This window comes from Macrobrachium nipponense, chromosome 10, assembly GCF_015104395.2.
Source record: "Macrobrachium nipponense isolate FS-2020 chromosome 10, ASM1510439v2, whole genome shotgun sequence".
Lineage (NCBI taxonomy): Eukaryota > Metazoa > Arthropoda > Malacostraca > Decapoda > Palaemonidae > Macrobrachium > Macrobrachium nipponense.
In genome coordinates, this window is record NC_087204.1 from 55,368,228 (window position 1) to 55,395,249 (window position 27,022).

Consider the following 27,022-nt stretch of genomic DNA (forward strand, 5'->3'; position numbering starts at 1 on the left):
ACCGAGATGGTAGTAGAGCAGAATAGAGTTAGCTATCGTCATTAGAAGACTGTACCTCTTTACCTAAGCTTTATCATGTAGAGAGAATAGAATTAGCCATCATCATTGGCAGAAGCGATCAAGCTATCGTCATTAGAAGACTTGTACAATCATACCTGATCTTCACCATGTAAATTCAGAGAATATAAGTATTTTTGTACTTCGTGGTTTCTACTAGATCCTCACATCATCACCGAATCATCATGAGTTTAACACATCGTCGTCATAACCAAAGAAGATAATACCGACTTCGTAAGTGATCTACAAACCCCAAGACACTCCATTGAATATGGAAGTGCAATACCAACCGACTTAGCGTAAGATTATCGCAAGTCTAACATTACCTCATAGGGCGCCTTATTATACAAGGCAACAGCCCTAAAATATGTGGTTCCCAACAGAAACAAAGGCTGACACTTTACCTGTAGCTGTCATTCGCAGCATAACTCGCTAAGCTGTCCCATGTTTCTTTGCATTATTTTTTATGATTCTGTTGCAATGACGCTCCTAGTTCACTAGTAGAAGAAATCTGTGAAAATGTTGGGGGGGGGGGGGGGGAAATAGTTTCCCTGAAAAATATCACCCTGATAAATCTGCTGAATGACAGTGCTATGTCTCATTCTAGGAACATTTTACATTTGGGCAAAAATGAACTTCATCAGCCAGGTCTTTAGGGAGAAAAAGTGTCTCGAGAAGAAAGCAGTAGAAAGAAACAAGAGAAACAACCTTTGATGCATAGTTGACTGCAGTTTTTATGGAAGGGTCCTCCCTTCCAAATAGCAACTTCTCTCTTCCCTTTTACTATCCTGTCCACCTTCTGCATGTGCCATCAGTTCTCCCAATAAAAGGTAAGTTAGAAAAAATTTGGATTTATTGTATGTATTTACCTCTTTTTATGGACAGTTTCTGTACAAGACTAAATTCGAGTTAGAATTCCTTTATTTGTTGTCTTTTTGGAGGACAGGAACAGTTTTGTCCAATATCCATTATTTCCTATCAGAAAAATTTGTTTGGTGTAAGGGCAGATCAGTTTAAGAACTGTCTCCTGGAATGGATTAAGTCTGTTAAGACTTACTTGCATGAGAGCTTTATTTCTAGCACTATCTTTTCTTGTAAGCATAAGAAGCTAGTGTTCCCTGATTATCCAGGTTTAATATAGTTTTGGATAAAATATCTTTCAAAGAATGACAATGAAACACAAAAATTGACATTTTTCAGAACCATTTTGTTTGTATACCATAATGTTTATTGGATTTGATTGGACAAGCATTTTTCATTTTACACTTTACCATTCAAATAGAGTGACTCCTCATAAAGCCTGCAGGGGGGGACATGGATTCTTCCGGAATTGTTGATCGTACCTTATCCATTTGTTGCTAACTGAAATATGAAATTTACTTCATTATTGATACAAATCTGATTCAGTACAGTACTGACTTGAAAATATTTAAATCCAAGATTCAATAATAAATTTATTAAAAAAATTTATTAAAATTGTTAAATAGAAAATTTCATGTTCAAGAAAAAATAGTTTTTCAATACAAACCTGAATATGTTATACCAATATAGCAAATTCTCAACTTAACACAGTGTTCAAACTTTCATGGCGTGTCTAACTCCCAGTTTTTCCAAGTGTCCTCAGTTGGATGAAGTCGGAGAAACAAAGCTACTCATGCTAGTATCTTGAGCAATATCATTATCATTGTTTTGGAATTTTCCCTTTACAGTTAGATGTGAAATTTTTTGTCATTTGATTATTTTTTGCCATTATCATTTCTCTCAGGAATTTGTTTGAATTCCTTATCTACTCTTGGGCTTCATTTTTGCTTTTCTCCATTATTTGTTACACACTGGCTTTCTTCCCCACAGACTCCTAACTCATGTTATGGGTTTTGGAGTAGCAGAGAATAATCATTAGAGAGCAATTTTCATTACTCAGAATTACTGTATACAGTTCCTTTAGTTTAAGTAGCTTCTCAACTTCATTTTTCTTAGTTGAATTAGCCATACTATATCATGGCTCCATTTTCCCCTTCTCATTTGTTATGACTAATCTTAGGCTGACTGCCCTTGAACAGTATTCAAATTTGAAGTGCTCTTAGAACAAAGATGGCATGCTTCTCACTTGCAGAATTTGAGTGGCTTATGTGGCCATGAAATGTAATTATCAAACTCTGCTTCTGGTACAGGGTCTGAGTTCGATGGACCAGTTACCCTTAATGTTAACAGGTGTTTAGGAATAAGCTCAAGGGAGGCCAATAAGAAAGGATTATACAAATCTTTAAGTCATGGCAAAGGAAAAAATTTCCCAACTTTTGGAATTTTCTGCATCCCATTTGTAGTATTGAATTCTGTGGTGTGTTGTAAGTCAGCATAACTATGCTTGTTTTAACTCTGTTTTAGTGATATGAGATGGGGAAGGGAAAACAAAGAAATTGGATTGTAAGTTTAAGAATAAACTTGTACACTTTACACATCATTTACAAAATCTTCTTATAGAAACTGGTGACAAGGATGGTCCTGGATTTACATAAAGGATTAATATAAATTATGTGGTAAGTTGCAGTGTTGTTTTACCAAATCAGCACTGTTGTTGTCCATATAAAGGCTGAATGCTCAAAACAGCCAAAATTTCATATGGATTACTGATTTTAAAGACTTTTACATTGGACACTTATCCTGAAAAGTGTGTTAGGCTATGTCAAAAATGGATGTGATCATTTGATTTATGTTATCAACAAAAGTCTGACAGATGATGCTGTAAGCAACCAAGCTTTCTTCACATGATTGGACCAGATGTTCAAGACATGTGTTTTTCCCAAGTTGGAGACAGTAAAGAGAAAACTTAAGATGAAGCAGTGACTTTGCTTAACAATTATTTCCTTCCACAAGTGAATGATGCCTTTCGGCAACATCAGTTTTGCCAGGAGTGTCTCACCTGGCTGTTGACACTTGGCAAAACTGATGGTTCCGAAAGGCATCATTCACTTGTGGATGGAAATAATTTGTCTGTGGTCTACACCAGAAGGCAGTTGGTGTGAATTTGAGAAGAGTGATAATGTTATTTGTGACCATGTTGTCAACAAATGTTTATTATCAACAGTGAGTTGTAAATTGTGTAACCAAAAGGATTTTTTCCTAAGAATGCACTGAAAATTTCATAAGCCTTTGAAGCTGTTGATCCGCAAGCCTAGACTATAGAGGCATACTGCAGCTCTGCTCCCATAGTTAATTTTGTCAAGCATTATGACAAATCCCAGAGGGAATCTTCACAGTGATTCATCTTATGATGCGAGTTGCAGAAGTGTCATGGATGTGGGTAACATGGGCACTTGTCAACATAGGACACATACCTTATTCTGTATGTGGTGAGTGAGGTCATGTCAAGGCGAAGTGCTTGGTGGAAGACTAGTCATAGCTTCAGTACTGGTTATTTCTGTTTCGTTCTTGAGGTCATGGGTATTCCAATCAGAAGTTGCATTATGTTTAGGAACATGACAGTGAAGGAAATTACTATTATACCTTCCCAGTTGATGATGGAGAAGTACATATTAACAATGCACAGTTATGATTGCACCAAAGACCTGACTGTTGGTCAGGTCCACTTGGACAATGTCCTGTTTGACTCATAATGTAATAGGGTGATTAACTGGAACTACCTGAGGCAAAAACAAGGTGGTTTGTGAGTCAAGGATGGAGGAGAGATCTATGCACCTGTGCTGGTGAACCTTTGCACATTTTTGGAACATTCACAACAGATGTCAGGTGTGCAGAGACTGGCGTTTGTTTTTAGCTGACTTTGCAGTTATGAAAATGATGCCAGATCACTCCTTGTCGAAACCTATTTGCCTGATGGATGGAATTAACTTTGTGGCTCTAGCTTGAACCTGTTCTAATCTATATATGTATGTCCTTTCTTAGTGTTGGTGACCAAAACTGTACTGCATATTCAGGATGAGGTGTAACTATATTTTTGTATTGCTGCAGCACTGTTTCCTTGTTTCTGTATTTGAACTGCCTCTTTATGTATCCTACTAGCTTCTATGCCATCCTTTCAGCTTTTATGCACAGTTTTGTGGATTTTAAGCCCTTGGTAATAATGACTCCAAGATCCTCTTCTTGTTCTACAATATTTATGTCATTCCCAAGCAACATGTAGTTGGCATGAGGGTTGTTTGTTCCTATTTGTAACACTTTACACTTATCCAAGTTAAAAGGCATTTGCCATATTTTTGACCACTCTGCTATTTTCTGTAGATAATTTCTTAAACTTTCCAATATACAGGCAGTCCCTGGGTTACGACGGTCTCGGCTTACGACGTTCTGAGGTTAAGGCGCTTTTCAATTACATTCATCAGAAATTATTTCCAGGGTTACGACGCATGTTCCAGGGTTACAACGCCTACAACACTGATCTGGCAGATGAAATATGACACCAAAAATGCAAAATAATTAATATTTGAAGGTTGTTTTGACAAAAAATGCAATAAGAATGCAGTTTACATAGTTTTCAATGCACCCAAAGCATTAAAAGTAAGGTTTTCTTAGGATTTTTGACGATGTTCCGGCTTACGATGATTTTCGGGTTACGACGCGTCTCAAGAACGAACCCCTGTTGTAACCCGGGGACTGCCTATATGGAACTGCTGCATTTACACCTACGTAGTTTGGTGTCATCTACAAATTTGGCTATCCTGCTAGTTAAGCCTACACCAGTGTCATTAATGTAAATAAAAAACAGAGGGCCAAGGACAGAACCCTGAGGAACTCCACTTGTCACATCTGCTCATTCTGATTCTTCACCATTTATTACGACTCTCTGTTTTCTATAAGTTAGCCAGTCTTTGATCCAGTCTGCTATTTCTCCTACAATTCCTAAAGCTCAACTTTTGTCATTAGTTTCTTGTGTGGAACTTTGTCAAAGGGCTTTTGGAAAACCAAGTACTAGAGTACAGTGGGGACCCCGTGTTTGCGTTCTCCGGATTCGCGGATACATGCATTCATGGATCTCTCTCTGGAACATATCCCCCATTATTCATAGAAAATTCTCCTATTTGTGGTATTTTTCTATGAGAAATTTCCACAAATTCCTGGTTTTTTTTATTAATTTCATCATAAAATGCATTTTTTGTGATAAAACTTTAAAAAACTAGGTATACAAAGTTTTAGTGTGTTTTTCTTGAGTTTTAACTAACAAAATAGGCCATTTTAAGCATTTTTATATGGGTTCCAACTATTCTAAGCATTTTAATAGGGGGTTTCAACTATTCGTGGGCTCTAACTGTTCGCAGGGGTCTGGTACGCATCCCTGTGAATATGGGGGGACCACTGTATATCTATTGCTCTACTAGTACTGTCATAAATACCAAGTATTATGAAAAAACTCCAAGAGGTTTGATAGGCAGGATCTGTCTTGTTAGAGATGGCTGAACTAAGTACGTATCTACTATTTGTCTATTTATCAATCCATTTATTCTACCTTTTGACAGAGAGAAAGAGGGAGATAAAAGAAGAAGTAAAAATAGAAATGGATGATCAGGCATTGGCAACAGTTTGGACAGGTCACTCTCTGCCAAGTAATGTGACATTTCTGACAGGCCCAACCTCCCCCTCCTTCACAACTTAGAAGGCAAAAGACAGGGATAAATTCTGTTCTTTAATTTTTAAAAATAATTTACTATAGAAATGCATAGATATTGTAATAATAGTATATTATTATTATTATTATTTTTTTTTTATTTATTTTTTTTTTGCTCTATCACAGTCCTCCAATTTGACTGGGTGGTATTTATAGTGTGGGGTTCCGGGTTGCATCCTGCCTCCTTAGGAGTCCATCACTTTTCTTACTATGTGCGCCGTTTCTAGGATCACACTCTTCTGCATGAGTCCTGGAGCTACTTCAGCGTCTAGTTTTTCTAGATTCCTTTTCTGGGATCTTGGGATCGTGCCTAGTGCTCCTATGATTATGGGTACGATTTCCACTGGCATATCCCATATCCTTCTTATTTCTATTTTCAGATCTTGATACTTATCCATTTTTTCCCTCTCTTTCTCTTCAACTCTGGTGTCCCATGGTATTGCGACATCAATGAGTGATACTTTCTTCTTGACTTTGTTAATCAAGGTCACGTCTGGTCTATTTGCACGTATCACCCTATCCGTTCTGATACCATAGTCCCAGAGGATCTTTGCCTGATCGTTTTCTATCACTCCTTCAGGTTGGTGCTCGTTCCACTTATTACTGCAAGGTAGCTGATGTTTCTTGCACAGGCTCCAGTGGAGGGCTTTTGCAACTGAATCATGCCTCTTTTTGTACTGGTTCTGTGCAAGTGCCAGGCATTCGCTTGCTATGTGGTTTATGGTTTCATTTTTCGTATTTGACTTCCTACATATGGGAGAGATGTTATTTCCACCTATCGTTCTTTGAACATATCTGGTTCTTAGGGCCTGATCTTGTGCCGCTGTTATCATTCCTTCAGTTTCCTTCTTTAGCTCTCCCCTCTGTAGCCATTGCCATGTGTCATAGCTGGCTAGTTCTTTAGTCTGTCTCATGTATTGTTCTTGCATTGGTTTGTTGTGCCAGTCCTCTGTTCTGTCTGTCATTCTCCTGTCTCTGTATATTTCTGGGTCTTCGTCTACTTTTATTAGTCCTTCTTCCCATGCACTCTTTAGCCACTCGTCTTCACTGGTTTTCAGATATTGCCCCAGTGCTCTGTTCTCGATGTTGACGCAGTCCTCTATACTTAGTAGTCCTCTCCCCTCCTTCCTTTCGTGTTATGTATAGTCTGTCCGTATTTGCTCTTGGGTGTAGTGCTTTATATTGTCATATGTTTCCTGGTTTTCTGATCTATGCTGCGGAGTTCTGCCTTCGTCCAATTCCACTATTCTGTGCTGTATCTGATACTGGCACTGCCCATGTGTTTATGGCTTTTATCATATTTCCGGCGTTGAGTTTTGACTTGAGTATCGCCTGAGTCTTTGCATATATTCTTTCCCTGATCGTGTCCTTCATCTCTTGGTGTTTTTATTTTATTCCCCTCCTTCCATTATTCCCAGGTATTTGTATCCTGTCTCATCTATGTGTTTGATGTGTCTCCCATCTGGTAGTTTTATCCCTTCAGTTCTCGTTACTTTGCCTTTTTTGTATGTTGACTAAGGCGCATTTTCTTTTCCAAACTCCATCCTGATGTCCCCAGATACAATCCTTACTTTCTGGATTAGGGTATCTATTTCCTTGATGCTCTTACCATACAGCTTGATGTCGTCCATGAACATCAGATGGTTGATGGTTAATTCTGTTGCCTCTTTTCTTGAGTTGGTACCTGGCATCCATCTTCTGTAGTACTTTTGTCATGGGAATCATGGTACTACGAAGAGTAGTGGGGACAGTGAGTCGCCCTGGAAGATCCCTCTCCTGATATTAACCTCTGCTAGTCTTATTCCAGAGCTTGTAAGTATTGTATTCCAGTTGCGCATTGTATTTTTGAGGAAGCTGATGGCGTTTTCCTCTGCCCCATATATTTTCAGGCATTCTATTAGCCATGTTGTGTTGGTATCATGTCGAAGGCTTTCTATAATCTATCCATGCCATGCTTAGGTTGGTTTTCCTTCTCCTACTGTTCTTCATTACCATTTTGTCTATGAGGAGCTGGTCTTTTGTGCCCCTACACTTCCTTCTGCAGCCTTTCTGTTGGTGGGGGATGGTGTTTGTCTCCTCTAGGTAATTGTATAGCCTTTCACTGATGATACCTGTTAGTAACTTCCACATTATTGGTAGGCAGGTGATAGGCCTGTAGTTACTGGCTATATTTCCCTTACTCTTGTCTTTTTGTACTAAGGATGTTCTTCCTGTGGTCATCCATTTGGGTGCATGGTGATTTGAGATACAATGCTGGAGTTGTTCTGCTATTCGTGGATGTAGGGCCTTGAAGTTTTTGAGCCAGTATCCATGGATTTCATCGGGACCTGGGGCTTATTTTCCAGTTTGGCATTTTCTTTAGTTGGTGCCTGACTGTGCTGTCGTGATCTCTGTGAATCTTTTTTTTATTTCTCCCTGTTTCTTCTTCCTTGACTTCCTGGAGCCATGTTGCATGTTTGTTGTGTGATACCGGATTGCTCCATATGTTTTCCCAGAGTCCTCTTACTTGGTTCGGCTTCAGGAATTTCTGGGTGGTTTGTCTTCCCCTCTTTTAGTGGCTGTATAGTCTTTTCTGGTTTGGTTTCGAATAGTTTTGTTCTGTTGGTATCCCTTATTCCTGTTCATGTACCGTTGGATCTTATGTGCTTTGGCCTTAAGCCTCTGTTTTACATCTTCTATTATTATTATTATTATTATTATTATTATTATTATTATTATTATTATTATTATTAATTAGTCTTACAGTATTTGAAAATTAGTTTTTAGTACTATGTATTAGGTAAATCATTTATTTATCCTACAAAATAAAGAAAGAGAAAGAGAGAGAGAGAATTATTTTAATTTAATATCAATTAATCTTATTAAGAGAGAGAGAGAATGATTTTTATTTAATATCAATTAATCTTGTTATCAATATTAATATTTGAAAATTAGTAAATCATTTTTGTATCATAAAAATGTATTTAGTCATGAAAATAACATGAAAATATACTAATAAGAGAATAGTATCTATTGATGGATAAATGTGTTAATACCAATTGGTTAAAGAGAGACTCCCTGAGAGATAGAGAGAATTTTCAGTATATCTTTTGACCCCAAGATGGCAGCAATTATTAGAGACTCCTAAGATGCAACACTACCCTACCGTTGCTGTCAGGTTTCTTGTTATTTGTGACAGCTCCACCCTCACCCCTCTCTCCAATTCTCTATGCTAAAAGATTGGGATTTCCTTCATTCTTGCATAATTTTGTAATTTATAAACTAAAATCGTAATAATTCACTGTATGTAGTATTTCCTTTAATGAATTGATATTATTGCTGTTTATATTAATATTATTTAGAAATTAGTAAGTCATTTAATTATCATACAAAAAACACTTCTTAGCAAGACAGAGAGAGAGAGAGAGAGGGAAAGAGAGAGAATAGTTATTTTTACTATTTAATGTCTACAGTATGTATTAATCAATAATGAATATTTGAAAATTAGTCAATCATTTTTGTATCAAAAATATATTTAGTCATAAAATTAACATCAAAATACATTAATTAGTGAATATTTATCGTCAGAAAAGACTACAAATGAGTGAGTCCTCCTGCGAATAATTTTTAGGTAGGTCCCACAGAAAAATCTGCAAATAAGTCAGTCTGCAAATCTTGAGAACACGAATACAGGGGGTTGACTGTAATGCAAGGGTACGATTCCAAAGTGATCTACAGATTGGGCCATTCAAATACTGGTGCTTGCCTCTTTTGCCTGAACAACCCAGGCTGGAGAGATTGTATTGAATGGGTGATACTTATGACAATGTGTGTCTGAATGTCCGCAGTAGTATGACAGTTCAAGTACCTTTTCAAGATTTTCAGCAAGCGTAATGGCAAGATGAAGAATTAGTCGCATTGCAAAAACATGAGGTCTCAGGTAACTGGAATGATGCCACATGTACATGGTGAAAGATGAACTGTGTTTGCAGAAATGTGATTTTTAGGGGAATGTCTTGTTTTTCTAGTGTGTCAGGGATAGTGTGTTAAAGCAATGTTTTATCATTTGTTTTTGAAGGACACCAAGGCATAAGCAAGATCAAGTGTAGACTCAGGATGATGACAGTTTATTGGAATCATAGACCAAGAAGCTGAGAAACTTAGTTAAAAATGTCATAGTTGATTATTGGCTGCACAGGGTACAGCACTGGAACTTATGGCTCAATCACTGCCAAATGCAGAGTAGCAGGAATTCACAGCAAATTTGTTAGGGCCATTGTCAATTTGAGAAGTGATATTAGTCAATGTGGATTATTATTGTTAGTATACTTTGAAGTGGCTATATAATGAAATTGATTACATTAGAGAAACTGATTAGTGTCATTTTCCTCATATTTGGTTGATTCAGAGTACTGTGTATTTTGAATTTCATGCTGAACTTGGTATAATACATGTTTCATCACCACCATTGTGGCCACAGGTTGGTGATGAGGTAGAATCTCAGAACTGATCTCTTGCAAAAGTCTTGCAAATAGCACATGGTGAGGCAAAGGACAGGCATTGGAAACTCGTTATTTGATGGCGTGTCACTCCACACCTAATTTGTTTACAGAAGCTACACCATATTGGTTGGTGTTTAGTCGTGAGACGAAAACCAAACTGCCTGAGATTTGTGTTGAAATGGAATCCTCAGAAGAATATATTGACCAGGACAGGAAACAAGGTAGTTGTATAGCAGTAGTCTGCCAAATGATGACATGCCACAGTAAACCCATTTTTGTTGGGTAATCATGTTTTACTTTAATCCCCAAAGACTGATAAGCTAAGTACCAACTATGGCCCAGTGACACAGCTGTACATTGTTAAGAAGGAGAGGTGGTAATAGAAAGCGTAGACTATAAGTTATCGTAGGCATAGGATGACCCGATGTTACAAATCCCTCCATAGCCAGATGGCCATGTTGACTGGGTAGCACTTCACTCTCTGTCTCTGGTTCAGCTGGGTCATTAGAATGGGGCTTGTGCAACCTGGTTTTGTGGCTCAGGCACTACTGACGGGTCCAATCTTCAGATAGGTTGCTCAGCAGTGATGGGCATTGTGGAGTTTTTCATTGTCTCATCTTCCAAGATCTTTTGATACTTTGAATGGGAAGAGGAAGGCTACCATGTCTGGCTCTCCATGCAGGAATAGTTGGAGAGCCAGGTGGATTTTATTCAAACTACTGACTACAAAAGGTTTAAGTGTGTAATTCTATTGTAAATCACCTAACAATGAAAGAAAGGAGCGTCTTAAGTTGCACAATCTTGGGCTTTGGTCCCTGAGGGTCTCACAAGGGGAGCCAAAAATCCAATTAAACAAACTTTCGAGTACAACAACCGTTTCAAGCCTGTTTCATTTAGATCACCCCTCAAATTAAACTAATGCAACTTAAGACATGAAAATACCTGGGGTTATTAATTAAGACATCTACTAATTAACGACCAATTAACGCTTTATTTAAACTTTCAAGTACAACAAACATTCTTCTTGCAAATGATTGTTTAGTAATCCTAGACACCATATCCACAACTTAAGATGCATTTTTTCCTGGGGTTTGTAGATAAGATGGGGGTCTTTGGACCCTGAAGGATATGAAGACCTTTATATAAAAGAGGGAGTATAACAATTTTGATTGGTGCTTTGGATGAAACTATTTCAAATGAACAAAAATGCAATTTAAGTCACCAAAATATCTGTGGTTATCAATTAAGACAACTACTGATTAATGACTAATTAACATTTAATTACACTTTCAAGTACAACAAAAATTCTTTTTGTAAAAGATAATTTATCGACTCCAGACACAATATCCACAACTTAAGACATGATTTTTCCTGGGGTTTGAGGATAAGACGCCTACTAATTAACAAGCAATTACTAATTTGTTCACAATTTTAGGAATTCGTTCAGCTTTTTTAATTGAGGGACTCCTGACAGGAAATGAACCACTTGTAGCAGTAATCCCTGAGGTCTGCTGGTAAGACATTTGTTTTTCACAATCAGTAACAGCTGGATGCTGGATAAGCTCATGGCAGTTTCTGGGAATTCCCAGTTGGTGGTTTATAATAATGTGCATCATTCAAATAGAGATCAGTGCATGTCAATGCATACACAAGAATGCCAAAAATACAGCTTTCCTCTCACTCAATCCGTGAATTGTAGGCCTACCATACACATAGGTACTGGTTCAGTTTGATACAAGTAGAAAACACACAGAAAAATAATTTTCTATATAAAAAATAGTATTATACTTATTTTGCCTGCTTGAATTGAACCAATACTCATTTTCCTTCAGATAGCATTTGTGAAATAGGTTTCAGTTAGTGCACAGAGTGCCGTGGTACACAGAACATCATCAAAATGGATACAGATGCTGCGGACAAAATATCTGAGCTGGTGCCTGAACATGGACTTGATAATCCTGTTCATGATGAAAGTTTGTCAAGTGCACCCACTGCTGAATGTCCCCCTGGAAAAGAAGGAAGATGTTGATCGTTTCTGCAACTCAGCCCTGTTCGGAGAGCTATTTGAGGCTTTTGAGAGGTTCAAGAAGAGCGCTGAAACTGGTGACCTTGGTCGAACAGCACAGTTTTGGGCAATGTATATCCAGTATATACAGATTTACCACATTGTCGAACCCTCGGTTAGAGAAACAGACATAGATCTCTTCATCTCCATGTTGACTCCGAAGATTGATCTGTATTTTGCAACAAACTGACTGAACTATGCCCGCTGGATGTCGAAATACCAGCTTGATGAACTTAGCTGATTCGCATCCTGGGCTGCGGCAGATTCTAGAGGATGGAGGCTTTTCAGTCAGACGATCGAACAATGAATTTGCACGAATTCCAGTCGATCTCACCTTGGGGCAAACAATCAATGCAGATGCAGCCTCCCGAATGACAGGATATACATCGTCCACAAACAACTACAGTTCAAGAGTACGGTGGAGTGTCACCAAGAGTAGCTGAGCAGCACTTGTGAATGAAGCTCTCACTATGGTTGGAATGGGCAACACAAGCGACACTCAGACTGAGTTCAGTCCAGCCAGAATCAGGAAAGACAATGAGGATCTGCAGAAGATCATCAATCACATTGAGTCTTGCGCCAATCCTTTTACACTTGATCCAAGCTTGCCTCTCATTAACATCAGCATTGGGAAGAGTGTAACAGATGCCATGAGTACATCATTGTTGAACATTCCAGAAGACTGCAAGAATAGGCATGAAAGCTTTGCAAAAGAATGCCTCAAAAGTGCAGAGCGTTTTGAAAAACCAATTCGCAAGCATCCTCTTCGCACATTCGCAAGTGAATGCATAACCAATCAAAAAGCAGACAAAAACGCCAAAGATGCACTACTCAAATGTAATGGTGCACTTCTTGGCCACATTGCCATCACAACAGCAACAAATGACATTGACCTTGAGCATGTCTTCTCATTTCCACTGATACCTGTGCCCCTGTCAGTGGGTCACAGTGATGGCACGATGGCTCACACGGATAAAAGCAAATTGTTCAAACTTCTGGAGGGAACTGTCAGTGACAATGGCAGCCCATCATTTGTAGGTACTCATATCATTGAAGGCAATTTTCAATTCCACTACATATTGCTGGATCACCCTGCAACGTACGGGGAGCTGTCACGAAACATTCTGGTTACTAGCTTGGTGTATAAGTCACAGAGAACCGACATCAACTTCGATACGTATGAAAGACCATCCATCAAGGACTGTGAGCGCGAACGCAGAGAAGCTGTTGTGGGAGGGGAACTAGTTATCGAAGGACCTCAACAGAAGAGAGACTCAAGCTTCAAGAAACAACTCGAGAGGGAGTCGTTCAAACGAGAGCTACCCGTCTTTCTCACAAAGGATTGGTCGAGCGACTTCTACAGGCCTCTTCTTGATGGATGGGAAGTGTATTTGGGAGTGATGGAAGAATGCACTCGGTACTTCGTAGAAGATGGAGAAGTATACGCAGAATCAGTCCCATCTCTAAACTGCAACCACTCGGAGGCTGACACCAGAGTCATCCTTCACACCTGGCTACATAGTCGTTAGAGCTTCTGACACTGACATTCTATTCTAGTGTTACTCCTACACCATGTAAACGTAACTATGATTGCTGCTGCGATAGGCCACGCTATGTGTGCTGCACTCCCTGGCCTACACGCGTTCACTGGCTGTGACTATACCTCTGCATTTGCAAGGAAAGGAAAGAACAGGCCATATGCAATTGTGGCAAAAAGTGACAAGCTCCAGAGAGCGTTTGCTTCATTGAGCCAGGCTGTCCCAACAGAGGAAGTCATCCAAATCTTCAATGTGGTCGAGAAAACCTACAAACAAAAGTCAAATGCTAAGCACCCATTTCAGAAGCTTAAAAGCATTGCAGGCAGCAGCATTCCACCATGTGAAGCAGAACTAGCACCTCACGTGGATAGAAGTGCATTCGTTGCAAGATTATGGGGTAGTGCTCACCACCAAGACCTGGACAAAATACCCACCAATGGGTGGGAAAATGTTGACGGCGAATTTCACATCATTTGGTTCAATGGAGAACAGATGCCCCCTACACTCATTCCAGAGGTTCAGGTCGAAACAGAGCCAGATGACAACAGTGGTGATGCCCAGGAAGATGGTGCTATGGATGATTATATGGATGAAGATCATGATCCTCTGCCAAGAGAAATGGAATCATCAGATGAAAATACTGATGACAATCACAAATGAGATGATATTCGATTTGGTCACTATAAAACAATAAACTATGTCGTACATCATACTGTACATTCCATGCCGCATTATCTTCTGCAAAAAGAAATTTTGTGTCACATGAAAGTTTAAATAAATCGATCATTAATTAAGTAGTCGTTAATTAGTCTTAATTAATAACCCCAGATTTTTCGGTGTTTTAAATTGCAGTTTTGCTCATTTGAAATAATGTTTCATCCAAAGCATCAATCAAAATTGTTGTACTCCCTCTTTTGTATAAGGGTCTTTCATATCCCTCAGGGTCCAAAGACCCCCATCTTGAGATAGTTTGTATACTTAACTGTCTAACGATTGTTATTCTCCAAAGTAATATTCATATAACTGTTATGCTAATTATTGCTGTAATAGTTCTTAACTGCTTTTGCTGTTAACTATCATAATTATTGTTTACTTCCTGTATATACTATTTCTCAGTATTCAGTACTGAACTGTATCTTGTACCGTGAGGTTTGGATAATAAATATCAAGAGGAAACGCTGTGTTTGTCAAACCATGACTGGTGGCAGCAAGTCAGAATCCACACCTACCGAAGATACCGCTGTTGCAAAGGAGATTATGCTGAGTGTGTCTTTTGGGGATGATGTGTCTCCAATGTCTTGGCAGTCCTTTTCATTGCATTTCTCGTTAGTCAAGCAAGCAAACTTACTATGAGGGGTACCGTCTTGGCATGACGCAGGATATTGGGCCCTCATGCTGAGATTACAATTTAGGGGACCAACAGCCAACTATGTGGAGCAACAGGCGTTACAGGACCCTGAGTGGGGTAAGGACGATGTTGCAATTATGGACAGACTTGTGCAGCGTATTCTCACGGCGGATGCAATTGAAGTAAGGATTCTGAGGTTTGAGGAATCTATACAGTTGCAGGGTGAGAGTCTGAGTGATTATATGACTCGTTTGCAACTGTTGGCAGGTCAAGCATTTGCTAAAGAACCAGCTGATATTGTACGGAAGCGTGTTGTATGGCGATTTCTCTCTGGGTTGCACGATGCAGATGTTCGATCCCAATTGATTAGAGAGAAGTGGATGGAGTCAGAGGAGACTGCCAAGTCGTATGATGAGGTGGTTAAAATTGCATTGGCAGCGTTGTCTACTAAACGAGCAACTAAAGCAACAGGACCTAGGAATCCCAGTGTCCATGTGAATCAAATTGAGGGTACGTCCAATGTTTGTTGGATGGAGGACACACCGGAAACTATGGAGGTTGCAACTGTAAGAGGAAATGCTGGATCATGGGGCAGCAAGAAGAGGGAATCCTATTCTTCTCGTAAATTTAAGTGCTATTATTGTAAAATGACACATGTGGGTGGATGGAAAGCATGTGCACGAAGGAGAGATGAAAATCCTGCTTGGTACCCTCCCCAGATTCAAAGAAGAAATTTTCAGTGAGGACTGCTCCACACGGGAGCTTGGAGCAGTCTGTACAAATGAATTCTACTTCCGCTTTCCAACGCACTGTGGCTTCGGTGCAGCCAAAGGTGAAGGGTCAAATGAGATATCGGCCATGTACTCTCCAGCCGAGCAGCAACTCGGGTATTGCAAAATATTACAAATTACGTTACTGTGGAGATGATGAAAACTAAGTATAATGCTTTGGTGGACACCGGAAGTGATTATTCTTTAGTTTCTGAGGATATCTTGAATGATGCTCAGAAATCTCGTCAGTTCGAGTAATATTATAGCTTGCGGAGCGAGCAGTGAAGAACTTCAAATTGGGGGAGAAATTCTGATGGATGTAAAGCTAGGCAAAACCATAGTGAGACAACATAGGTTCATTGTGGTAACTAAACTTGTTACTAGAGTGATACTTGGGATGGACTTGTGGATAAAACTTGGCACAGTCACTCCAGATTTGACAAAAGGGAGGTTGTGAGTGGATTCAATAAATTTATCATTGCCATTGAATACTAGGGAAAGGACACAATCACATAAATCATGCTCTGATGGAGGGGTGAAGCTCATTGTTAGAGCTGAGAATGCAGTTGTGATACCTCCTAGGACAGAATTATTTTTATGCTGCTCAGCTGATGGGATGGTTCCAGATGAGCAGTATCTGTTGTGTCCCCGATGCCCTGAGGGTTCTCCGGTTGCCCCTCCTCATTGCTGCATCCAGGTTCAATCAAGAAGAAAATGTATGTGAGAGTTGCAAATGTATCGGATAAACACGAAACTGTGCAGAATGGAGAGGAGATTGGGGAACTAGAGCCCAGTGTGGTAGGATACGATGGCAACCATAGCCTTTTAAGTTCAATTGAGGGGAAAAGAGGAAATTTCATCGTTAGAGAGTTGCTTACTTTTGAGCAGAAAGAGGAAATGGACAAGGTACTTCATGAGTTCAAGAATGTTTTCTATAATGGAGGCCCACTGCCGCTGGTACAGGTAGGGGTGGAGCACACAGTCAAAGTTAACCCAGATTCAGCACCAATAGCAAATAGACCGCGGTGGTTGTCACTTGCTTTGGAGGCAAAAGTCAAGAAGGAGCTAAGCAAACTTCAGGATATGGGTGTAATAAAGAAATCATGTAGCCCTTGGGCAGCTCCTATTGTTTGCACTCGTCGAGCTGATGGAAGCCTTCGGTTGGCTATTGATTATAGGGGAGTAAATAGTGTGTCCCAGCCAGCAACATTGCATCCAATTCCTGGTCGAGGATCTTCTTGATAGACTTGGTCAGGCAAAATACTTTTCAGTGCTTGATGCAAAGTCTGGATACCATCAGATGCCTCTTCGGAAGGAGGATTGTGAGGTCTCAGGCCTTTGTAGTCCCATGGGGTCCAGTTTGAATGGCATGGTAGAACTCCTTTTGGTCTGAAAGGGGCAGGTTATACGTTTCAACGGATGATGGCTACAATACTCAGTGATTGCAACTATATGGATGCATTGTGTTATCTCGACGACATACTGGTCTGGGGTTTCAACATGGAAAGAACACATAGCAAAGCTCAGAAATGTGTTGAGCAGGATTCGGGATGCTGGTCTTGTGCTAGCCCCGAATAAGTGTAAATTTGGGGTGCATGAAGTGGAGTATCTGGGTTCCGTGGTTTGCATTAGTGAGCAAAGAGTTCATCAACTGAGGGATCTTTCTAGGCCTTTGACTGTCAGGCAGTTGCATCAGGCCATTGGGGCATTTTCTTATGTGCAAAAATGGATTCCAGGATGTCACAGACTGCTAAGCCCCTGTAAGAGGCTTTAGAAAAAAACCCACACCAGAAATTGCATTGGTCGATCGAGATGGTTGAGGCTTTTGAGAGGCTTAAAAACCAGGTAGCAAATGCTGTGGCACTCCATCTTCCTGACTATAGTAAACAGTTCATTTTGATTACTGATGCAAGTGATGTTGGAGCAGGAGCAATGTTAGCCAACAAGTCAGCATCCAAGGAACTGTTACCAATTGCCTTTTACCACCATACATTCTCCAAATCCGAGCAGAGGTATTCAACGACGGAAAAGGAATTACTGGCGGTTATCCTGGCAATAAAGAGGTTTCGGATGTACCTCTCCTCTGCACCGTTTGATCTGATAACGGACCATCAGGCATTAAGATGGTTAAACACCCTGGATATTAGAGAAGAGAGAGGACGTCGAGGGAGATGGATTGAAACAATTCAGCAGTTTGACATAAATCCAATTCATAAAAGTGGTCGCAGTGCTGTGATGTCCATGGCTGATTATCTGTCAAGAGTTGGTGCTGATGGAAATCTGGTATCGCATATTGCAAGTATAGCAGTAGGATCTTCTCAGCAGTGGGCCACAGCATTTGTGGATCCCAATGAAAAATTAGAAAAACAGCATTGTGATGAAGAGATCAGGGAAGTAGTGAACTTTATGAAAAATACGAGTTCACCGGGATGTGTGTCAGAGGAGAATGAGCTTGCCAAATATGGTAACCGTTTAAGTATTACTAACAATGGAATTCTGTGTTATATAAATTATAAAGGAAGATGCTCACAAGAACATCCCTATGGCGTGAAAGAAGAGTGGCTACCTGTAATACCTAAAGATATGAGAATCTATGCACTTCAAATGATTCATGACAGTCCAATGAGTGGTCACATGGGTCATGATCGAACATGGGAAAGAGCTCGGAAGAATTTCTGGTGGCCTCGCATTAAGGCAGATGTCCATGCACATGTCAGTAAATGTGAAGCATGTGGGAGTAACAAAAGATCGAAGCATCCAGGGAAGGCCCCTTTTCAGAACCGCAAGCTTCCGGAATACATGAATGAACAGGTGCAAGTTGATTTCATGGGTCTTGTTTCCCATTTCATTAGGATTGTTCAGCAAAATCAGCAGTGGATACTCTAGTTGAAAGATGGATTTGCATGTTTGGGGTGCCCCGTGTCATAACATCGGATAGAGGATCACATTTTACGGCTGATATCTTCAAGGCAGTGTGTAGCCTGTTTGGAATTAAGCAGGATTTTAGTTCTCCTTACCATCCAAGAAGTCAGGCCCAGGTAGAACGTCAAAATCAATTATTAGACAACGTTCGTTGCATGTGCCACAATAATATGGATCTTTGGCCTGAAATGATACCCAGGGTACAGTTCTCTCATAATACAGCTGTAAATACTACGACTACATTTACTCCACATGAGCTCGTCTATGGGACTCCGGCTCGACGTCCAGAGGAGATTCTAAAAAAGGAAACTTGCAAAGATGAGGATTATCACCGGGCTCTTTGGGTAATACAGCAATCGTAGTGAAGATTTGTGAGAGAGAAGGTAGATAAAATTGAGAAAAACTATTAAGGTCGCACGGAAAAAGACTGCAATGGCACAACAGATTAGGAATAACCAGCGGAAGTCTTACGGCAAAGCTTTCAAAGTTGGAGATTTGGTTCTATTGAAGTTATCGACAGCTGAGAGACGCCGTTGTGGAGGTGGTAAACTTGCAACATATCTTTTGAAGAAATATAGAGTTATAGAAATACTTCGTGGTGGCTGGACGTATAAATTAACCCCAGCAGAGACTATAACAGACGAAGTAAAAATAAGACATTTTGACGAACTGGAGCAGGCCCCTGTAAGCAAATATTCATGGGAAACCGCATTGGCTGATCATTCAGATGAAGAAGTCATCAGAATAGAGTCAGGGATTGGAAGTAATTCAGAAGGAATACGTCGTTCTACTCGGGAGCGCCATCCTCCAAGTCGTTTGCAGGTGGATCCCAGTAAAAGATCCTATGAATCGGAAGAGAAGGAATTCTGGGATGAATGTTCTAACAGTGAAAATGAGTTAGAAGATGATCAGAATTGCTTATAGTAAAGATAATGCTCGTCTTGATAAATGCAACATGTTAAATGGCAATTATTTATTTTATGCTATTTTATTCTTGTATTATTTAGTAAATTTATTTTATTGGCATTCCCGATTTATTCATATATTGTCTCATAAAGAAGAAGGGGAGTGAGATAGTTTGTATACTTGACTGTCTAACGATTGTTATTCTCTGAAGTAATATTCATATAACTGTTATGCTAATTATTGCTGTAATAGTTCTTAACTGCTTTTGCTGTTAACTATCATAATTATTGTTTACTTCCTGTATATTACTATTTCTCAGTATTCAGTACTGAACTGTATCTTGTACCGTGATGTTTGGATAATAAATACCAAGAGGAAACGCTGTGTTTGTCAAACCATGACTATCTTATCTACAAACCCCAGGAAAAAATGCGTCTTAAGTTGTGGATGTGGTGTCTAGGATTACTAAATTATCATTTGCAAAAAGAATTTCTGCTGTACTTGAAAGTTTAAATAAATAGTTAATTGGTCGTTAATTAGTAGATGTCTTAATTAGTAAACCCAGGTATTTTCATATCTTAAGTTGCATTTTTGTTCATTTGAAATCATGTTTTATCCAAAGCATCAATCAAAACTGTTGTACTCCCTCTTTTGAATAAGTTCAGTTTTGAGGGTCTTCGTATCCCTCAGGGTCCAAAGATTCCCATTTTACCTACAAACCCCAGGAAAAAATGTGTCTTAAGTTGTGGATATGGTGTCTAGGATTACTAAACAATCATTTGCAAGAAGAATTTTTGTTGTACTTGAAAGTTTAAGTAAAGTGTTAATTGGTCTTTAATTAGTAGGTGTCTTAATTAGTAACCCCGGGTATTTTCATGTCTTAAGTTGCATTAGTTTAATTTGAGGGGAGATCTAAATGAAACAGGCTTGAAACAGTTGTTGTACTCGAAAGTTTAATTGGATTTTTGGCTCCCCTTTTGAGACCTGCAGGGACCAAAGCCCAGGATTGTGCAACTTAAGACGCCTTTTTCTTTCATTGTTAGGTGATTTACAATAGAATTACACACTCAAACCTTTTGTACTCAATAGTGTGAATAAAATCCACTTGGCTCTCCAACTAGAAGTTTTGATAGACCTCATTGCATTCAGTCCTTTCTGAGGATGAGGACTGATTTAGCTCATGCTAATGGTACTATTGCTCCCATGGATTGGTGCATGGATGTAGCTGTTACCCTAGCCCCAGCTGGTCCCTGGGGCCATCTGGTCTAGTCAAGACTCTCAGACTGCTGGTTAGGGATGACCCAAATGCTACCTGTGTTCCATGCAAAGGTGGAACTTCGAAGCAGGCTAACTGGTCCAGGCAAGGCTCTCAGACCACCGGGCTGGGCTTCCCCCCTTGTTGCTACCCATGCTCCATGCATGGGTGCAACCGCTACCCAGGGTTCCCTGGAATCCGGAAGTGCTAGTCCAGCTTAACTAGCCAAGCTATCCAGGCAAGTCAGGGTACCTGTACTATTGTACCAGTATGGGGATCCTTGACTGGGTGGGGACCCCGTTAACCAGCTGTTCCAGGACAGCGGCGCATGCAGTGTTGCTGGCATCGGTGGTGAGTGTCAGGGGTGTGTCGGGGTCCTGGTGTGCCAGGGTTGTAGCTCTGCTGAGTGACGACTTGGTGCGGTCGAAGGTGTGCTGTTGGGCTTCTCCCTTTATCTGGAAGGCTGCGCTGATTCCTGCTGCAGGCTGTTGGCTGAAGGTGGGGCAGAAGAGTTTTGCGGCCTGGGTGGCAGTGAACAGGCCAAAGGCCCGCTCCTCCAGGCTCTCCATGTCCAGGTTTTACGTGTTGGGGATATAGCTGGGGACCTGGGGCGTGAGTTGGCGGAGGAAGAGCTGTCTAAGGTGGCTCCTTGGTGGTCCACCGGCAGTAGTACCAGGTCCTGGAGCTTGTGCTAGGCTAGACTCGGGTCCGCAGTGGTTATGGAATTGACCACTAGATCAAAGATGTGAACGGAACTGGATCCCCATGCGATGTAGCCAGGTTGCGATGTTCTGTCTGGAGAAGGGTGGCAGTTTGTCAGAGTGGGGCTCCGCTGGCGTGGTGGCAATGTGCAAGGACGTCGATCGGGACATGGGTCGGGGTGCTGGGGGACCACCTGGAGAGAGCATGGATCATGCCAGTTCACTCTTATGGTCAACAGGTGTCGTAAATGGCAGGCCAAACCGTTAACACCAAAACACTCCTGTAGAGGATGTGCCATTTTGAGTCCACTAATGGCGTTGTGGTCGACCGCAGATAGGAGCACCAGAGAACCTAGACTGAGCGCGGTATGAGTCCGTTAAAAGGTTTTCTGGGGTAGGTGGCCTGAGCTGCTACCATCCTAACCCGGGAGGTCACCAGTTGTGAGGGCTGGAATCAGACAATCTCCCTTTTTCGGAAATGTGGTAAGGGGAAGAATAGAAGGGGGGATGCAAGGGGCGCTTTCTTTACCTGCAGCTGCCATGTGTAGGAAAGTGCAGGTCCCTTTCAAGTCCTTGACATCTCTCACTCTTTACCAATCCATTTCTTTGCCTTATTCATGGCTCACAATGGGACCTTACCCTTTGTAGGGTGTGCAATAATGAAGATTGGTGGTAGAAGATGAGGAAGAGAGGTTTCTCTCTTTTTTGAGGGACTAAACGGTTTGGTATAGTTTAAATAGACACATATTGGTAATTTTGGAAATACCTCAGTTTTCATCAGGACTTTCAATCACCTTCCTACAAGGTCTAACAAAGAATCTTCATTGGTGTTTGAACTTACGTACACTTTTGTAAGAGGTATGCTGAATGTTTTTTTATCTTGGTTTGTTCTAACAAACTTGTTGCATTTTTTCCAGACAACCTTCTTTCTCGAGTTTAGTGGTGATGAACTTCAAGATTTTTATCTTCTTTCTCAACCAGAGAATGAGCACCTATTGGGTTGCTTGTTTACAGCAGCAACAAGTCTTTTCAGAGGATTCTTATTTCAGAAAGCTTGGGGAGGCTATGCACAAATTCCTGTTGTATCAGGAACAACTCGCTTGGTGTTGTCACTGTTCTTTAGTTACCCTGTTTTCCTTGTAGAGGTGGGTTCTGAGGGCAAATTTCCCTCCTCTCCTGACTTAAGAGTCTCAAGAAGTTGTGTCTTCAGGAGATTGAGACTATGGCAGATGATGGGAACTACATTGGAGTGCCACCCGGTTTTTCCCCAGGGAGGCATTTGTGGTGGGACAAATCCAGTGAGGAGTAGGCTGCACACCTGAATATTGCTCACAGTGGTGAGTTACTTTAGGGCCCCCTTGACTTGGGACCATCTTGACATGGTTAGAGGGCTCTTGAACCCTTGGAATTTGTTACCAAGTTCAAGTCCAAGAGTCATATATATATTACTACTAATCAATTTGGGTTAGGTCTTGTGGAATTTTCTACTTTTGGTAAATTCTATATGATCTGATAAATAGAAAAAGGTATCATGGCTGGAACTGGGTTTTATATATGAAGTTAATAGTAAGAACTGTGATAGGATCATCAGCTACCTGATAATGTTTAGACTTGAGAGATTTCATATTACGACCTCAAGGGCAGAACTATTCCGCAGTGCTGGGTTATGGATTCCAGGGGTGGTCTGGTTCTGGGAATGGGAATCACAGCATTCTGTCCAGTTTTCCCATAACATGATTAGGGAGGGGATGACTGTATTTTTGTAATACTGTGTCTCAAAAAGTGGGACTGCTTTACACTTGAGCCACCTAATTATGCTGTGCCATCACACAATTAGGGTCACTCAAGTGTAAGGCAAACCCACTTGTTGGGACCGAGTATTACAAGAATACAACCATCATCACCCTAATCATATTATGTTTTATCTCTGAGGTCCAAACATTATTGGGAGTGGACATTTGGGAGTCAGCTCATAGTGGTGCAATTGATAGAAGAATAAGCTATATGAAAGGCTGATGATATCTTTTTAAGATTTTCAGGTTTATTTGTTTATTTTTTTCCATCCCTTGATCTTTATGAGTAGCAATAAAGAACTAAGTACCCTGGACCCTTTCATAATACCATTTTTTGGCACGGATGACGATCTATGCACCTTCCTCTGACAACCTGTGTATGGACATGGTTAGGAAACCTAATTTAATTACACTGGAACCCTACCCTACAGCATGGGAGACAGGGAAATTCACCAGAAATGTATGTGAACAGCGCCGGTGGTATTTGAAACCCCTTATGATAAGCATCTGACTTTTGATCTGGAGGACTCTAATTTTGACATTTTTAATGTGTACTTGTGGAGAGGTGATGGGTATGATCACCTGCATGTTGTTTTGTTTACCAGCACCATGTTACCCACTAGCCTTCAACACACTCTCCTGGGACTAGTGGTGGTTGCTCAACGGGCTGGATAGTGAGACCAGCTCCCTTTGGGACAGGTAGCACCTCGTCTCGGTATGCGGTTAGCAAGAAACAGGTTACGAGTGACTGGTTCGCCTCCCTGCCTCCCCTTCTTTTTCTTCCTTCCTTAGGTAAATGGAGAATCAAAATGCCATTCTGTACACCAGCTGGACAGATGTGAGTGTAGGGTAGCTATCTAACTGAGCGCCAGTCTTTTCATTGGCAATAAAGGGATGGAAGTTCCCTTCCTCTCTTGACAAGGCCAGAGGAGGACAGACAATAAGGCAAGCTTGTTGATTGCATTTACCTATTTTATTGTCTCCGACACTTCAGTGGGGTATTTACAACCTGATTGAGTAATGGCATACACACCCTTTACATAATGGTCCAGAAGTCTAGCATCTGCTACATCCCATGTATGCAGAGAACGCTAGAGGTGTGGGGTCCCTTCCTCTGTGCTTAAACAGATCGGGAAGGTAACACCCATAGGGTGGGCAACCTATTATGTAGTCAGTTCAAATACCCAGATTCCTCCCACCAACGGGTAAGTCTCAGGCAAAAAGAGTGGAGGTTTTTATTTGTGTAGGGACAAATAGCAAATTTTAAATTAATTTGTATTTTTCCCAACATTTAAACCTGAAGTTCTTTACATTAACAGGCCACCTCAGCCACCCCTCACTCTGGTATCAGGACCGGAAGAAAAAGGGGAATGCAGACCAATAGGTGGGGGGCTTCCCTCTGCCTGTCGGTAGTTTACTACCTTGTCAATAAGTATGAATGGCCTTTCCAACTTGCATTTGCAAGCTAAATCCTTATGTAAAGAGCTTCAGGTTTGTATGTTTGGAAAATGCAAATTACTTTGCCAGTCTGAATAAAAATTGGGATTAAAAACTTACATTTCAATTTAAAGTTTGAACGTATAGAAGGAAGATGTTACCGTTTGGGATAAAAGTTACTTTTTGAATGAGGGGGAAGGGATGTTGTATTGTGTACTCAGTGGTGTATGAAGTCAGTGTGACAACGCATGTTGTAACTTGCTTTTGTGTTATGAGGTGGGGAGGGAAAAACAACAAACCTGGATTGCAAGTTTAAGAGTAAACTTGTTAACGTTACGAAAGAGACAAATTTGAAAAATAATAGTAATTCATGTAAATTTTTTAAGGTATATGAGATTATAGGATTATAGAGCATATTACTTAACAATGGTGAACTAAGAGATAAAACACCACACTAGGCTTCCTTCTCTTCAAGTATAACAACATACAAAACTGAAGTCTACACTCTATGCAAGAAAAATAAAATTAAGTCTTATTGAAAATAGTTAAAATAAATCTAATGTACAATCTTTTCTTATATAATATCGAGATTTTTTGCCCTAAAGCCACAGGCGCATAAACCTCTTAAAAAGTTGATTGCAGTACATGTCAGCAAAAGAATTGACATTACCCCAACCGCAATCAACTTTTTATAAGAGGTTTATGTACATTCTGCATACTGCAGATCTAGCAACAATGCAACACAATGAAATCCCAGTGCCCCAAATTATTTTTTTAGTAACTAAAGTAACTTCTTAATTTGCATTAATTCTATGCAGTATGCTCCAACCTCGTAAATGGTCCACTTTCACATTTATATTTTGCAATCCTGAACATCTCTTGTGTATTCAGTAGAGTCCTAATTTCGAGTTCATTACTGTTTTGTGGCTTGCTTATGGCAATGTTCATGACTATCGTTTGCCTTTGCTTTCATTCCAGTTACAATGAGCTTTCTTTTGCTTTCCTGATTGTTTGTCCTTTCCTCTCGATTTCATTCTTCCATCTTACAGACATTTCACCATAAGCTTCCTTAGATTCTGTTGTTAACACTGGGTTATCAGCTAATGATGCTTTTAAGGATCCTTCCTTTCTCCTCTCCTTCGTTACATCCTCCCTTAGTATCGTAAACAATGGAAGACCTGATGTTGATCCTTGATGGACACTAAAATTTACCTCGAAATATTCTGACTTAACTACTACTGTCTTCACTTTAGATCTTGTGCAACAATTTCTTGCTTTCATAATGTTGATCAATATTCTTGTCTTGGTACTCAAATGCCCTCTCAAGATCGGCAAATATATTGCAGAATCTTTTCCTTTTTGCATGGTACGTCTGCAGTTGCTTCACTGTAAAATCTTTGTCATTAACGTACAGACTTGCTGAAGCTTGAGGGTCACGGAATGCTCATTAGTCACCGGCATATTCCATTTGATAGACTAGAAATGTACAGAATTCAATAATAATCCTGAAATAATATGATTCACAAGGAACGTGACACCAGCGGTCATCAGTGATGCTCTTTAAGACACACTGGCTTTGCTTAATTATAGTTTTAAATAAAGATATCATTGTAAGAGGTTAGTGCCAAATAGAAGTAATAATCCATATTTCTGTTTAGCAAAATTGCATACCAGGGCTTATGAAATATTTGTACGGATCAACAAGTAACTAAGAAATTGAATGTTAACTTCCTAGAGCTTGTGTGAAGTGAATTAAAACCATTTTTAAGATTCCTAATTTAGCAAAGATAATAGAATAATTTTGAGGTGCTAATTTAGGAATAAGCTATTTATGGAATTTATTTCATCATGTATTAAGAACAGGATCATGTAATGATTAAATCTGATGGCTGGATCTCAGATTATACAATGATCAGCGATTGAGTATTCAACAGTAATTCATTCTCCCTGAACATCTATGTATTCCTCTAATATTAAACTTGAATGCACTGCGCGAGTGCAGCAGCTTTTATAACACGTTGGTTTTAGCTTCGGATACTGAGATAATGATGGACTTACCCCATTTTATGCCCTTAAGAACAGGGCATGCTCCGTGTAAGGTTCTTGTGTCTTCAAAACCGTCAGGCAGG

At 40.2% G+C, this 27,022-nt stretch overlaps 1 protein-coding gene across 1 annotated transcript in view; it reads right to left on the minus strand.

Moving 5' to 3' along the window:
* Positions 1–1,234: 1,234 nt before the first annotated feature.
* Positions 1,235–27,022, minus strand: part of LOC135224160 (prolyl 4-hydroxylase subunit alpha-1-like) — a 142,881-nt gene continuing 117,093 nt past the window's right edge. The window contains exons 13-14 of the mRNA XM_064263037.1: positions 26,952–27,022; positions 1,235–1,419 (exon numbers count right to left, since the gene is read on the minus strand). The exon at positions 26,952–27,022 is cut by the window's right edge and continues 95 nt beyond it. Coding sequence (XP_064119107.1) covers positions 1,349–1,419; positions 26,952–27,022 — 142 coding nt within the window. The 3' untranslated portion in view covers positions 1,235–1,348. The remainder of the gene's footprint in view (positions 1,420–26,951) is intronic.